The sequence below is a fragment of the Bombus terrestris genome, chromosome 9 (genome assembly GCF_910591885.1).
Source record: "Bombus terrestris chromosome 9, iyBomTerr1.2, whole genome shotgun sequence".
NCBI lineage: Eukaryota > Metazoa > Arthropoda > Insecta > Hymenoptera > Apidae > Bombus > Bombus terrestris.
The window spans coordinates 16,240,069-16,255,223 of record NC_063277.1 but is presented as its reverse complement, the minus strand read 5'-3'; the positions used below and the strand labels follow the sequence as shown (position 1 = coordinate 16,255,223).

Sequence of the window (15,155 nt, the reverse complement as noted above, 5' to 3'; positions counted from 1 at the left end):
GAATACATTGTTAGAAAGAAACATGTGTTTATTGTTTAATGAAAACCAGTGATGTTTTCACAAATTATATGAAATTAACAGACAAGTATTTCTGATTATCATAGAGGGAATTGAGTATTGGCGAACAAAAAGAATACAAACATAGAAATGAATATATGTGTATATATGTATATGAATATCTTTATTCTTCATAAATTTTTACTAGATAATTGATTCTATAATCTTCCGTAATGTTGCTGTTGCCGCAAATTGATCGCGTAAAATTATATCTTTATCAATATAACAATATGAGTACATTGTATGCACCAAATACAGTTTCAACAAATATCGAGTCAATAATATACAATTGATAAAAAATATTAATAACATTTTTCATTTATTATATCATATTATAATGATATATTGTAATTAAAAAATGTTAGTAATACCATAAACACATTATCATCTGCTTGTACAGATGTTTCATATTTTTATAATACAATCTTCTGTATAATATAGCTATCTACTGTGAAATTAATATTGTCCAATGATATTTGTGAAAGGACTAAATCTATTCTCATGCCTTGTTGGACTCATTCTTTGACACATTCATTCAGAATTAAAACATATTTTTTTAATACTTCAGAGTGTGAAAACATGTTGTGTACAGTGTTTAAAATAAAATATCATCGTCTCCTTCATCTAGAATATTCGCAGTTTCTACATATTCTCTGCCAGAAGCTATCATCTCTGCCCTAGCTGCTTCAGCCTGTGAAACAGTTTAAGCATTTTAAAAGATACCTGATCAAAAAAGATGGAATGGGATTATTTTTAGAATATAAATCTTACCTTTGCTTTTATTTGTTTCTTCTTATCCTGAATCTTTTTTAATCGATAGAACTCTTCTCTTTCCAATTCATCCAGCTCAGAAATTATATAAGCAAGAGTTTTTTCAATTCTTGGGATGATAACATGTTCAATGGCATTTACACGGCGGTTTGTGATTTTAATAACTTCATCCAAGGTTACAAAACTTGTTTGTAAAGACGCTAATTCCACTAATAACTTCACTGCTCTTTGATAATTCTTTTTCAATTTTGCCAATTGCTGGCCACCTCTTGCCAAACCTGCTAACTCATAGGTATCTGTACCATCTTGATAGGACTCAAACACTGGAAGATTAACACCAGCAACATTATCTTTCTTAGATCTAATTTTAATTTGAGCTTTTGTCACATTCTGAAGAACTACTTGATTGAAGTCTCCAGTTGCAAACTTGGCTTCAGCCAATGAGAAAGCTGCCTCTTTCATTACTTCTCCCATAAGAGTTTTTGTCTACATATAGAGAAGAATAAAATTGTTATAAAAAAAGAACAATCATTCATACAAATAAGTGTCTTTTTGTACCTCAATAATTTTACCCAGAATTAATCTAAAACGCATTTGCAATGCATCTGCTTTCTTTTTTAACAAACCATGACCCTTTTGTGCTCCATGTAAACGGGATTTCATTAACATTTGCGCTCTGAAAAAAAAAGATAAAAGAATATAAATTCTGTGTTATAACATTCATAGACATTATTATCAATATAATAAAAGAAGTAAACAATATGTACACTTGCCATCCTTGTATAACAGTTAAAGACTACAATCTCGATTTATAAAAAAATACTTACATGTTAATAATACGAATGTATGAGAAATATAATTTAAACGTTTTAAATAAATAGGAATAGGGTTACACCCATCTTATGATGGATGATAACAGACTCAGAAAATTTGGTAATTAAAGAGAAAAGATATTAAATAAATGAAAAATAAGAACCACTGAAAGAATAAAATAGAGTCGTATAATTTGAAAGGGAAATACTCACCCCCGAGAAGGGAAAATTGCAAGTTTATCCTTTCCAGACATAGTTGAGAGAACTATCAAGCAGACAAGAATGAAACTGATCAGCTGACTCGTAGGACCGGAAGTTTGAAGCTGTATATATAGTTGCGCAAAAATTAGCGCGTAATTTTAAAATTAGTAAAAGGATGAAGAAAAAGGAATGTTTGATACAGTGGGTATATGAAACAATTGAAAAACAAAATGTCGCAACATTAACATTAGTACATAAGTTTGGAAGTATGTTTAACCAAAATTTATAATATCTTAAACTTAATTTAAATAAAGAATGAAATAAGGGAAATAGAAAACAAAAATCTTCAATGGAATATAAGTACCATACCTCCTACTCATTTGAAGAAATGAAAGATTGTTTCATGCAACGATTAATAAAAGAAAATCGTTGTTTCCGTATTAGCGACAGTAAGTCAAATAACACGTTTAGAATAGATGTTTGCGCTGTCAATCCACATAACACACGTAGAAGTTGCTGGCAACCTGGAATAATAAGAAAAGCCTCCGAAGATATTCTTATGAGAATGAACATTAATCGTCTTTGGATATAGGTTTGTATGTATTCGACATAAAAACGAGAAATGAACGCTAAGTGGGAAATCTCTATTCCAGATCTACTTATTTTGGTAAATAACATTATTAATTTTATGAAAAAGAGAATGATTCATAAATCAGATATTTCTAAAGATTTTATACTAAATAAAGCAGTTCATGATGCTACGAATATTTTACTAAGACCATATAGGCCAATGGAATCAACCTCAAATACCTATGAAAGTAGATATGAAGCAATCAATCATATCAAAGACAAATGGATATCACATTCACAAGATTTTTTATTAAGAATGGCAACAATTGCCTGGGACTTTTTGAATATTTTAAATATGTTCCAAAGTAATCTGGTAAATCGAAACATAAAAGAAGACAATCAAAATAATGATGTTTAAATGTTAGAATCAATGTATTTTTATGGTGCAGCTTCTAGTACTGATGTGAATTGACAGCAATATAATGGGGAAGAAATAAGTATTAACTGCAATGTAATTAATATAAGTATTTTTAATAAAAATATACAAGTCAATTTTGTACAATATTTTACAACAGGGACAATTGTCCAGGTTTCAACACTTGTCTTACATTCATATTTATTCTAGCTTCAGAAATGTAAGCTTTTGCTTTGATCCAATCACCCTCATTCCATATACAGTGCTGATTATTATCATTTATTTCTACATCATCCCATGGTGCATCAATGGTTGGTAAAATTTTTGGTACACCATGGTACCTTAGACGGGACTTTCCAGACATCACTATTATATCTCCACTCCGTAAAAACATTGCATTAGCTGCATCCTCTTGTGTAAGTCCTCCAATTAAAAATATTGCAGTTTGACCAAAACTTATAGAGAATAAGGGTGCTTCCACATTAACTTCAGAATGATCTGTATGACCCGCTAAAGTCGAATTCATTCTATAATAATTAATAATTGCTGCTTCAGCCTTAAAATCTTTAAAACCTAATGTTTGTGCTAAAAATGAGGTCAACAAAGACATCTCAGTAGGCATTTTTGTCCTGGATGTTTCAGAATATAATTTTGTATCCCAGTTATGGTGGTACCCAAATGTTGCCCATCTTAATTTTGGTAATAATTCTTTACCTTTATCAGAGTTTCTGTAATTGATATGGCAAACATATTATTATTATAGTATATGGTATACTGCAAATATATTTCTTTAATATCATCATATTGTATCTTACCCAAAACATATATCCCACCAATTTTCGTCTTTGTTTAAAACATTATGAGCATCTAAGTTTAATTTATGTGGCTTTCTAGAGTACTCTTTCAAGCATTTTATAATCCAATATCGTTGTCCGTATGTCGTAAACGGATTTTTTATAAAAATAAGCCCTGGAATATTTCGAAGTTCAAAGATTTCCCAGTCTTTTACTGGTCTTAATCCCAATTCATATTCGCATCGTTCATCAAGTAACCTCTTCCTAAAATCAGTAACCTAAAAAGTATTAAGAATTTATGTACGTAAAGAATAGGGTTCTCATAATTTGTTACATACTTTGTTATAATCGGGATTATTCAAATCGATTACATCTTTTAAGTCTGGATAAGGTTTTCGACTTTTATAATATTTAAAACTATCTTTGAACATTACTTCGAATTTCGAATCATCGGCGCTGCCATGTTTGCTGGTTCGCACATGTGCCGATAGATGACGCTGCTTTATTCGTCAATTGGATCTGTGCAATTTGAAAGTAGATTTTAACGCAGATTCCTAAGCGAGATAGTGCTAAATGCTTAGGATGTTTGAATAAGAATGTCATTTTGACCAGGTTCGCGATGGTGACAATCGAAGGTATCGGTTCCCCTATTCTAAATCACCGGATTGCAACTTTCTCTCGATGTTCACGAAAACAATGACGTTTTTACTACGACCAGCCCCAACACATCTTGTCTAACCCACAAGTAAGCAATCGAAGATGAATCTATGATGTGACATGTGACTAATTGTAAGTACCGTGCAGAAACGATCGATGAGTGGACATGTGGACAGCGCATTCTGCATTACGATTATTCGACTCGTTTAGCATAATACCATCATCGTCGTATGGGCATTAATAGCCAGATACATATCGAAAATGTCTGAGCTTCGAGCAATCTTTTTTCTTACCGTGCCCAACCCCGTCCCCTATCTGTGTACGCACACGTTAATGGACTGTGACTAATTTTAGAGTGTAATTTTCGCATAATAACACTGCCGGGAAATCTATGATTTCATAGAAGCGAAGAGAGGCACGACAGCCGACTTCAAGGCTTTTCGAAAGCTTCGTGCAAATTAATAGTGCGCACCACGTTAATAATCGTCCATTACCATCGCTCCTATTCTCCATAAATTCCACCCACTCACCTAGCCCGGTCGCGAATAATTGTTCACCTGTATCTCAAAGAATACGAGCGAACCTTGTTCCAGTTATTAAACTGGATCTTGGGTTCAACCACTTCACTGATCCTGCTGGATTACATGTCTACTTACCACGTTGACAACCATCGGTGTCACCGGTGAAACCGGGAATATCAGAATTAATTAATATTAGATATTTCAGAATAGTTAAAATAACTAATTTGTTCTTTTTTTTTTTTGTAGAAATTTTATATTTACAATTTTATATTTTATAATTACAATTTTATATTTACAATATTTGGGAATCTTCTATGATAGTTTGTAAAATAAATGGGCAAAGGCTTGTATCATATTTCATTTTGTATTCTTTGGTATAAGGGGTAGTTCTAATGTTAAAGTATATAAATTAAAAAAAGTATCATATTCGAAAAATTCGTCACTTTTTATTATTATGGTAACAATATAGATTGTTATACATAAATGCAGCATAAAGCGCTTAAACAACATTATTCTTTTACGAACACGTATATTATAAAAATTCACCGGGCAGTCAACGCGTTATCAATCATTATCACACTATAATTATTTTATTTATAATATTGTCAATTATAGTTAGATTCAAAAATTGCAAGAGAGCATCTAGATTCGTATCATAGTAATAGGTGAACAATGTTGAAAGTATAAATGAAAATGAATGGAAAGAATCGACATAGGTAGAGCGGTAACACGCGAATACGAATATACCGGTGCATTAAGGGCGCGCGTATTCTCTGACAGTTTCATGTCAACAAATGTCGTGCCCGCGAGTCGCGCCCAGCCGTAAGCCAGGCCTGCACCAAGCAATCGCGGCGTATTCGCGAGATCGGCCAATCACGCACGTCTGTCACGTCATCAACGACCAATCGCGAACGCTCCTCATGACGACAGTCGCTAAATATAGCTCGTATATATCTAGGCCGGTCGCAACCGCGAATTATCCATAGTCGTGCGTCGGCAGCCGACGGAGAAGGACGGTGTGGGGCGTATCGGGACGCTGCATAGTCGTTCGCAACTGTAAAGGTAGGACCCGTACACGCACCTAAAACAAACCGTCTTCTCTGCACGTGATAAAGCTCTTTGTAGGTCGAGTCGGCTATTCTTGTAATATAATTTGAGGGCTGCAATAAGGTGTATCGAGGCTGCGGTAGTAATTTTATTAGACCTCTTTTAAATTGTCAAGTATGTTCGAACCGGAGGTACAGTTTACGTTACAACGTTAGTGACATTTATTTGTCGTTTTATCCGTACTAATGCGTATTTTAAAGATATCTTTTTTGATAGCCCGGGTGTTTGCGAAAAGCCGAACATATTTAAAAGATCATCGGTTGATTTCTTTATCATCGGAATTCGGAAAGAATGTTGCCATGAAACAGATGTCAAAATTATCAGTAATGTTCCAGTAATATCTTTCGAGGAATACAACGAAAATCGAGTTCGCGAGTAGCCAAGGTCGTGCGACTACCAAGTGGAGCTTTATTACGAACATGTTGCATTATTACGACAAGAGTCGAGAGAAGAATATGTTAAACGCGGTGAAACTGCATTTACGTTCTGTAAGAATATTTCTCTCAACTCTTGTACATTTTTTTCACATAGATACGTATCATAAAGAACACATAAAATCGTGAGAAAGGTCGTTGTAGTAACTTCCTTATTTTTCTTTCTTTTTCGAATTCAATTCGAACGATTGAAACATCGCGGTAACGTTCGTGCATCGTGTTTCCACGAATATGAAGTTAGCTGTGAAGTCGATTATCGTTTACAGCGTCTACGCGATACGGATCGAAAGAGGTGCTGTAAAAATTGTTCGCAACGAAAGTTTAGTATGGTCGTGGTAGTAAAACGAAAAGTATGTCGTTTCTACGATTTGTCACGATACAATGGATCCGTTTCGAGAATTTTTCGACAGACATCGGTTCATGACACCTGAGGATGCACTCGTAATAATGCATGATTAGTGTCACGGAGAACATCTGGTGTAGTGGGGAATCTTAAATATAGCAAAACAGAACATTGGCAACATTGTCACGAATCTAGTAAAGACTATATAGTATCCTCACACGGTACCAATGCTCCTGATTGCACAATACCTTGCGTCGAACTAAACATTCAAACTACATACGCTTCGTTTTTTATTCTCTTTATTTCTTTTTATCCTTTTTTTCAATACGTTTATAATGGGACATGCAACGTCGATAAGAAAGAATCTTTGAGATTTCGCGATCGTTCGAGTATCTTTCGCACGTACGCGAATGAAAGTATAATGTTTATATTGGCATGTAAAGTGGAGTTAAGTAGGATCACAAATAACCGTAATCATAAAACCTCATATTACGACGGCTTAAATGGGGAGTGCGTTTATTATGAACGACTTAGTGTTTACTGGAAATGTATGCTCATAAGGGAACATATTTCTCCGTGGAAAAACAAACTTCATGAATACCTTAATAGTTCTGTAGTCGAACTGTTCTTTTTTTTCCTTCTTTTACTCTATGAGTATTTTACAAAAAAATATTTTGTTTTTTAACGCGTTTTTATTAATTTTGGATTTTAAATTAAATGTTGAAAATGAATTTACAAGAACATCTAACGATTCTAGAATTTTTGCCTTCGTAAATACCAATCATTTTTTCCTACCTTAATTGTTTACTTCTACATTCGTATATTAAAAAATAATTACGAAACTTTTTTCACGATTCATACGTAAACAGGCTATCATTACCAATGAAAATTATTCATTATAAACAATTATTTCATAGTGTTATTATATTTTATAAAAATATTAACAAACATATAAAAGAAGCACGAGCCACATTTCCCAGCTAATATAGATGCACAAACTATTGCACAAACAATTTGTTACATAATATTCAAATAGCACACAAAGTATATACGTTGGAATAAATATCTATCGTTATAAAATATATTTGATTGAAGTACAATGTCGTCGACGATAGCAATTATGCAAATTTAAATTTAACTAACCACAGGAGAGGAAAAGATTAAACCGCAGAAAGGAATAGTGAATGAAAAAACATATTTTGAATCGTATTTACAATCGATTCGAATCGTATCAAATGTAGAGATTCGCGCTCGCCAAGTCACGAATCTTAAATGTTTACTTTCGTTTGTAAACTTCCTTCGCGGCTGATAATCATTATACAATAATAATCTTATCTTTGCGTTCTCTATGCAAACGAGCCAATCTTCTCAAGGTGCAATCTGCTGGGCGTGTGATAATTAGCCGCAAGGTTGGACAGCGTAATAGTCGCATAACTTTTTGCACGTTGTTATGTATTTCTTCAATTTTGTTTTTACCTTCTAATATTTAATGAATATTTTCACACGAGTCGACACATTAGCAACTTGCAATGAGATTTTGTATTTTTCTGCGTTACGAGCTACGTTGAAAACCGGAAATAGTATCTTTTATCTTTTTTATCGATTTTCGAATATTATATTTCTTTTACTTTCGAGAATAATCCACCTTCCCTTTATTTTTTTCTTTCTTGAAGCAGTAATTAAATATTAGATAAAAGTATTCGATAAATACTAATTAGCTAACTCTGCCACGATAAATTTTAACAAGGTTTTAGCGGTCGCCAATATATTAGGATCTTTGAAAAAATTCAAATTTTCTATTTTAATACAAATTCAGACACCCACGTTATCTTGGGAATCATTGACTTTAGGAATCATCGAATATTAAATTAAAAGAGAAGATCCTGTTTTCTGGCCAACATTCGAAATCGAACGCCTACGTTGTTTTCGTAATCCTGAATACGAGATAGTGGACTCGTTCAAAAGATAAACAAGAAATATTCGTTAGATTAGCTAAAAAATAAACATAGAAGCTATACTTTTACAATATGCGCGCCCCTATAACATATGTCGGATCGGTGGAAGATACTTTCGGTTTTCGATCGTATTATTAGGTTGGCAACTAAGTGATTGCGGATTTTGTCAATACCGCCTAATAACAAAATCCGCAATCGCTTAGTTGCCAACCCAATAGAAAGACTAATTTCAAACAGTTGATACAACAAAATCATATTACAAGGATGACGTGTTGCATTTATCAAACGTTTAGCTTCCGTCGGAATTTTAAAGTCAATATAAATCGAGCAGTTTTAATAGTTAGATATGAAAGACGACGAAATTATAGTAATATTAGTAGAGTACATATAGCTAAAAAAGAGAAATTTCCCAAGAGATATAGCCGTGCATTATCTCGATATTTTTGAGTAATTATCTCTGGTCGGTCGACAAAGATTCTTCGTTTCTTCGCGGCCGTGACCTTACTGACATTTAATTCTTAGATCGTCGCCGACATCGAAACTCACCCATACAGGATCTACACGTGTGTCGGATAGCGTGCGCATTTCCATAACGCCGAAGGCCGTCAAATATTGCAACTAGACGAATACCTTTAGCTCTTCTGTTGTAGTTCGTCTGTTTATCTCGCTTTCATCGAGCATTTCGTTTTCCCCCTAATCCTGTCGGCTTTAAATATAATTTCACTTGCACGCGCACTCGCCATTTACATCGATTTTCTCATATCTTTGATCATTGTCTGGTATTATTTTCGTTGTGGAAATCGTTCATCGAAATTCCTCTAGTCTGACTTATAGCTTCGCTTTAGAATTCTCAACTGTGGTTCTCATCTAGGGATCGCGGAAAGAAAGTTCAAATTTCATCACGTTGATCTCGTTATCGCCAAATGTTTTCTCTTTAATTAGAAGATGTATATATTTCCGACGTTTTGAAAGCATATTTTATAAACAGAACGTCCACTTATAGTTTGATCGTAAAATTACCAACTATCGGTCCCCGTTCAAAAGTCACGGAACAAAACTTAATCAAATTCTACGACACCGATCGTTCAGTTTCAAATCTTTTCTCTTCATATAGATAGATATATATTTCTTTGTATCTTGTAGACCAACTGGGCCGTTTACGATCGAACTGAATTCCTTTGCTCTTTCGAGTTATCCAAATATCTCGACTAAATTCCGAGCAACTTTTTTCTCTTTTATTATCTTCGATCGAATGTTTGAAACTTTTGTCAATAAAAATAAATATCTCGAGCTATAAATTCAGGGATAAATTCAAAGTAAAAGACAGACAAAGTAGGCTGACTTTTTCTTTATTCGAAGATCACTCTGCAAGTTCGTGTACGTAGGATAGAGCGCGTCTTAATTGAATTTGCCGCGGTCAAGGGAAAACGTGTACTCGAATAAAAAGCTCTCGCGCGCGGTTGATTTATCGTCTAGGGATGCGCGCGCGCGTTCACGCCTAGAGGCCGCGAGTCACCTTTTTACACACAGCTGATTACAAAGTCGAGAGATGATATAACTGGATTTGCAAGTTGTCACGGTGAAAGAACGAGAGAGGTTGGATGAGGGAAAAAAGGGGACCAGCGGGGGAGGCAGGCCATTATTGTTCAAGGGCGTCAATGTACCGATTGAATTTAAAATGCTAATGCGCATCGCAGAGAAATGGCAAGAGGAAGGATTTGTACGCGAAGAAAATAGCGCGCGAGCATTCTGGTCGCGAATTATTTTTTCATCTATCGAGATCGGTTAGCTGCCGCAATACGGTTTTATTAAAACTCGCTGGGAAACTAAATTGACCAACTTTAACCGCGATAAATCGTTTAGCTCGATCGTCGATGCTTAAGAGTTAAATAATTATCATACATTCAAGGTCTTGTATAATAATTTATCAGCTAATCGTCAATTAATGGTCTAGTCAATTAATCAACTAATCGACTAATGAATAAACAAATATACAACGAATTATCGTTTATACGTTTTCATCGTTCTAGTAATTTTAGAACCGCGCGCGGTTCTAGTAATTTTTTACAATTTTATAGATCGCCGATCTCCTTCGCAATTTGTATAATTTAACAAATTTCATCCGTCGTCTAATTACGAAATTGTTAGGATTATCAGAAATTGTTGAAATTTCCACGAAAATGATTGCAATACCAAACTATATCGATCTTTGCTTAAAATGTTTGACATAAGAAAAGCTGTAGCACCGCCGTTTCGACGTCGACCGATCGAGTATATTCGTTCGTACACAGAGACAGGCGCGGAGCACTCCAGATCGCTCCGCGTTCCTTCTCGGATGAATGAATACATTGTTCGATTTGTTCGATTCGTGGGTGGGTTGGTTATCGATCCCTTTTACTCTTATCGCTGGCGGATACAATATTTCGCGCGATAAAAAGATTACACATTCTTGTCGACCGTACAAAATTATCTACATGCTTCAAATCGCGCGCTTTCTTCAATAACATACGTATATTTATATACGATTTTTCCTCATATCTTTCCTCCGATATATATTTTTGCTATTTTGTAAAACGCTTTTTTATCCGGCACAGAATTTTACGATCTTTTTTTAAACGCTTACTTTACTCGCTATATCTTTATACGATATTCTCAAACAGTCTTTTTCCCGATGTACACCTTTTACGATTTCTTTAAACATTTTTTTTTATTGACATTTTTTAAGGTGTCGTCGCTGGCTGTGGAAAAACGACATCGCTTAAACGAATTCACATAGATCGAACCTAAGTTGCGCATCCTAAGAAACGCAAAAATTCCGGTTACCTATTTACCACTCTATAGATGATATCGTTTGCAAGTATTTTTGCCATTTATACGAATATCTGCATACGCGTGTGCGATGTCTAGCCCGATGAATCGGCCATGCGATAGATAAGCGATTAACGCAGCGAGCAAAAAGAGAAGAGGCGGGAGTATATTAGTTTAATGTATCTTATCGGGATCCATTGTCGACAATGTATTGTAATTATGATACGTATTATGCATTACATAAGCGTTTCCACGCGAACAAACGATATACAGTCTGGTTTCTTTGCCGTTGGACTTTCCGATCGGATCCATTGTATTCGTCATTTTTCCAAGATGATATAGTTTATTGAATTTCGTTTTTTAACACCGTGATCGAAAGTATAGTTGCGCGTCGAAATACCGATACTCATTAACAGCGCGAAATAAATTAAAGGCAATGGGAGTTTCACTTGTGGAAAATTCAGCGCGTTATAATCGCGTAATATCGTAATCGGCGAAAAGATTAAAATACGGCGATTGAGTGGCACTGCAGTTAATTAAATTCGCAATAGGACGCCGAAAGGGTGAAAGTCGTAAAATCGTGGCAGTAAAAAGCGTCTTAATAATTCCGAACATAAACGTAAGTTAAAGGAATATAAACGTGGAGTAAATTGAATATTTATGTGAATTTAAAGTTATCGCTATGTTAATTGTACTGCAGAATTATTAAAGACGGCCATGAGAATAGCATGTTAATTACGATGGAAGTTCCTATTTTAAGCAGCAGTCGTTTAGGTTACGTCGATGCCATATGTTATAAAACTCAATTACAACCAAGATTATTGGTAGTAATGCTGTACAATAGAAAGGAAAATCGAGGAACTTTGTGGAAAACAGGCTCGCGTAAGACAGAATGACGCATCGAGTAAATTGTATTGAAAGCTTTAGTTCTAAATTTGTTAATAACAGCTACCTTCGAATTAACAATTGTAATATCTCTTAAAGAACTTTGCTCTTGTTGTATTCGTGGATGAAATCGAAATTTCATAATGCTACGATCATTTGGCTAGAAAATTCTATGGTTGGAAAGAGTATTTGCGTATCATTGCGGTCGTTATGATATTTACTGATTAATTCTACTAATTAATTAATATATTCGCAGTCTTTATAAGCGTTAAAATATTAAATATAAAATATTTAGTATAAAATACTTTGATAAACAAGTGTATAGTCAACGGTATACTTAGCTAATGAAATTGTGAAATTTGCAAAAAGTGAAAGTCAGGCAGATTGACTCGAGGGAGCTTCGTATATTGTGCAACGAGCTAATATGTTCAAAGCGGGAAAAACGAACGATCACGCGAGTCGGCGGCTCTTTTAATGGGACAAATTCTACGAGGAATCGCGTTTCATCGGGGTAAGGGCAACGATGTACGATATTCTGCTCGTAATTCATCGCAAACGAGCGGCAACAAATCTGTGTCACTTTAGAGATCAAAGCGAGAAGTCGAAGTCTTACAATGCGGCCGCTTCTTCTTAAATCGTATTTGTCGGAACGAGCACCCGGAACAGTTGTAAATAACTGCGTGTAACGCGCGACAACAATTCTAAGCAGAATTACCGGCCCCGCATTTCGCACACGAATACACGTATCACAGAAAGCGAGAGTAATTTATAATAGCAAAGAAACCACGATAACCCTAAAATCTTGACGTCTTTATCTCTGTGTTGCGGAGTGCCGCGTCCATGACATTTATTAATTTCGTTTTGTTCTTTCGTTTATGAAAAGGACAGGTTTACGACGACCAGTGTGTTACGTGTCAATTAGATGTTTCTTGAATAACTGCAGAGTATTGCTGCGTTTTATTGTACGTTACGTTTCGGCGGATGAACGTAGAAAGTGGTGTGTAGCAATGGAAGTTCGTAGATGCGGCAGACGCGCTTGTTGCTACGTTGTTTCATTTTCGCAGATGGGGACCGTGTTTCTTGTGATTACGAGATCGTGAATACTCGTAGAAATTCGTAAAGGGACTTGGTTATTTTTACAAAATGTCAGGACGAATTATCTTTTAAAGTTAATCTCCAGTTTGACAAGAATTTCGATATTAAGAAGATTTGTCGAAGCGCGAACATTTTGAAAACCAGTATGGATCGCGATAGAATCACGATGATAAATCGTTTTCGATAGAAGTCTGACTTTACAGAAGTAAATAATCGCCGTTACCATCGTTTTCGTTCTTCTTCGTCGCTCAACGCGGTGCCATAAAATATCGTCGACGTATGGAAGTCTGTAGGACTTCTGCCAGCGTCCATTACATAACCATCGATGGCTGAGAAGCCGAAGGAAAGAGGAGGATGGGAACACATCCTTAGGATTTCAAAGGCTGGATCGCGCACGTGCTCAGCGATCCTAAATATTCGAGTTGGCTCTGTCGCCTGAATATTTCGCAGTTCCACGAAATTTCCCTCGGATTTAGGTCTTCAAATGAACCAGCTTGCTCGAAGAAAGACGAAGATACAACGGAGTTGCTGCATTCGTCGAGATACAGGTCTCTCGTCTCTCGTTTCTCTCTCTCTCTCTCTCTCTCTCTTCTTTCGTAAATTTACACACCGCTGAAATCCGGTGCAAACGCGCTATTCGCTGTTTACGAGCGTCGAACGAACTGTTTTCTTCGATGCCTCGTCTCGTTTAAGTGGGTAATCGTTTCTGGGTGAAAACGAGAGACTCGTTCCAAGAAATAATCGCGTTCGAGTTCGTTGCATCCTTGTCGGCCAGCTTCTATCCGCGAGTTCTGTCCGCTTTCAAAGCGGAGATTGAAGATCGAAGCGCGTTTGATGATCCTCGTAGGTCATCGGCAACTATTTTTGGGCTAGGCTGTGGTATAGCTTGTTTTAAGTGTTTCCTGATACTGAACCAAGTAAATCGGGAATTTGTTAGCGAAGTTCAACGAGTATGATAAATATTGGTTTAGTTTGAGAAGACGTTAGTTGTTGGTTGTAGAGGAGATTTGGTTGAGAGGTAGTTGAGAAACTAGTGAGAAAAAATAACGAAGAATAACGGAGTGTTAAAGCGAATGGTATTATTCAACGTGTAGTGTACTATTATCGTTGAAGAATTATCTGACTGGAATGTTGTATCGAAAGGAAGATAACGTAAAGCAATAGAAAAACTAGTTTAAAGTGTATATGTTAAAGAATGGCAAGTGATTGAAGTAAAATATTATTAAAATAATATCTTATATTTTATTTATCTTAGAAAATTGGAATAAAATATTTAACAAGATGGTAATCGATATTTTGTCTATTATTAAACTTACGTAGGTGATATTCTTTTCAAAAGAGATCTATAAATGCACCTACATTGGAATTCGAAGTGTCCATCGAATCTCTCAATGCCAACAAATATCTCTCAATCTGCCATTAAATGTCTGCGCATAGAAGAGGCTTGTTAATCTTTAGTCTGTGAACTTTTAACCATTGCTCGGTATCTATTCACTGTAGTCATCGACGGTAACTTTCCTCGCAATTAGCTTTATCTTAAAGTCGATCACCGACTCGTTCACTGCGACCAGAGAGTCAAACCACGACCTGGAATCCCGCGTCCCTTGCGAATACTATTCTAAGAACGATTTTACGAATAATTTCCTCGTTGGTTTCGTTAAAAATGGTTAAAAGGCTGCGCGTGACGTTTTTCATTTTTTCGGAAACATCGCGGCTTCGTACACCTGAGC

The 15,155-nt window shown here is 35.4% G+C and overlaps 3 protein-coding genes across 5 annotated transcripts in view; 1 reads left to right on the top strand and 2 right to left on the bottom strand.

Annotated features, from left to right (window-relative positions):
* Nucleotides 1–162: 162 nt before the first annotated feature.
* Nucleotides 163–1,982, bottom strand: LOC100643813 (V-type proton ATPase subunit D). The gene is made up of 4 exons (XM_003397885.4): nt 1,854–1,982; nt 1,387–1,504; nt 829–1,314; nt 163–748 (listed from the first exon to the last, which is right to left on the bottom strand). The coding sequence occupies exons 1-4, from the start codon at nt 1,892–1,894 to the stop codon at nt 653–655; spliced, it is 741 nt and encodes a 246-aa protein (XP_003397933.1). The 5' UTR covers nt 1,895–1,982; the 3' UTR covers nt 163–652.
* A 941-nt stretch (nt 1,983–2,923) lies between these two features.
* LOC100644178 (nucleic acid dioxygenase ALKBH1) lies at nt 2,924–4,118 on the bottom strand. The gene is made up of 3 exons (XM_003397888.4): nt 3,959–4,118; nt 3,642–3,898; nt 2,924–3,554 (listed from the first exon to the last, which is right to left on the bottom strand). Exons 1-3 carry the CDS (start codon nt 4,049–4,051, stop codon nt 2,978–2,980), a joined length of 927 nt encoding a protein of 308 aa, XP_003397936.1. The 5' UTR covers nt 4,052–4,118; the 3' UTR covers nt 2,924–2,977.
* Nucleotides 4,119–4,341: 223 nt separating this feature from the next.
* The window catches only part of LOC100644299 (activating transcription factor 3), a 29,934-nt gene continuing 19,120 nt past the window's right edge, over nt 4,342–15,155 (top strand). For 2 of the 3 annotated variants that reach the window (XM_012312081.3, XM_003397889.4), the window contains exon 1: nt 5,741–5,860. The gene's annotated coding sequence lies outside the window, so the exon portion shown is untranslated. Of the gene's footprint in view, nt 4,366–5,740; nt 5,861–15,155 lie in introns of those variants that run through there. The other variant, XM_048408948.1, reaches the window with a different exon arrangement.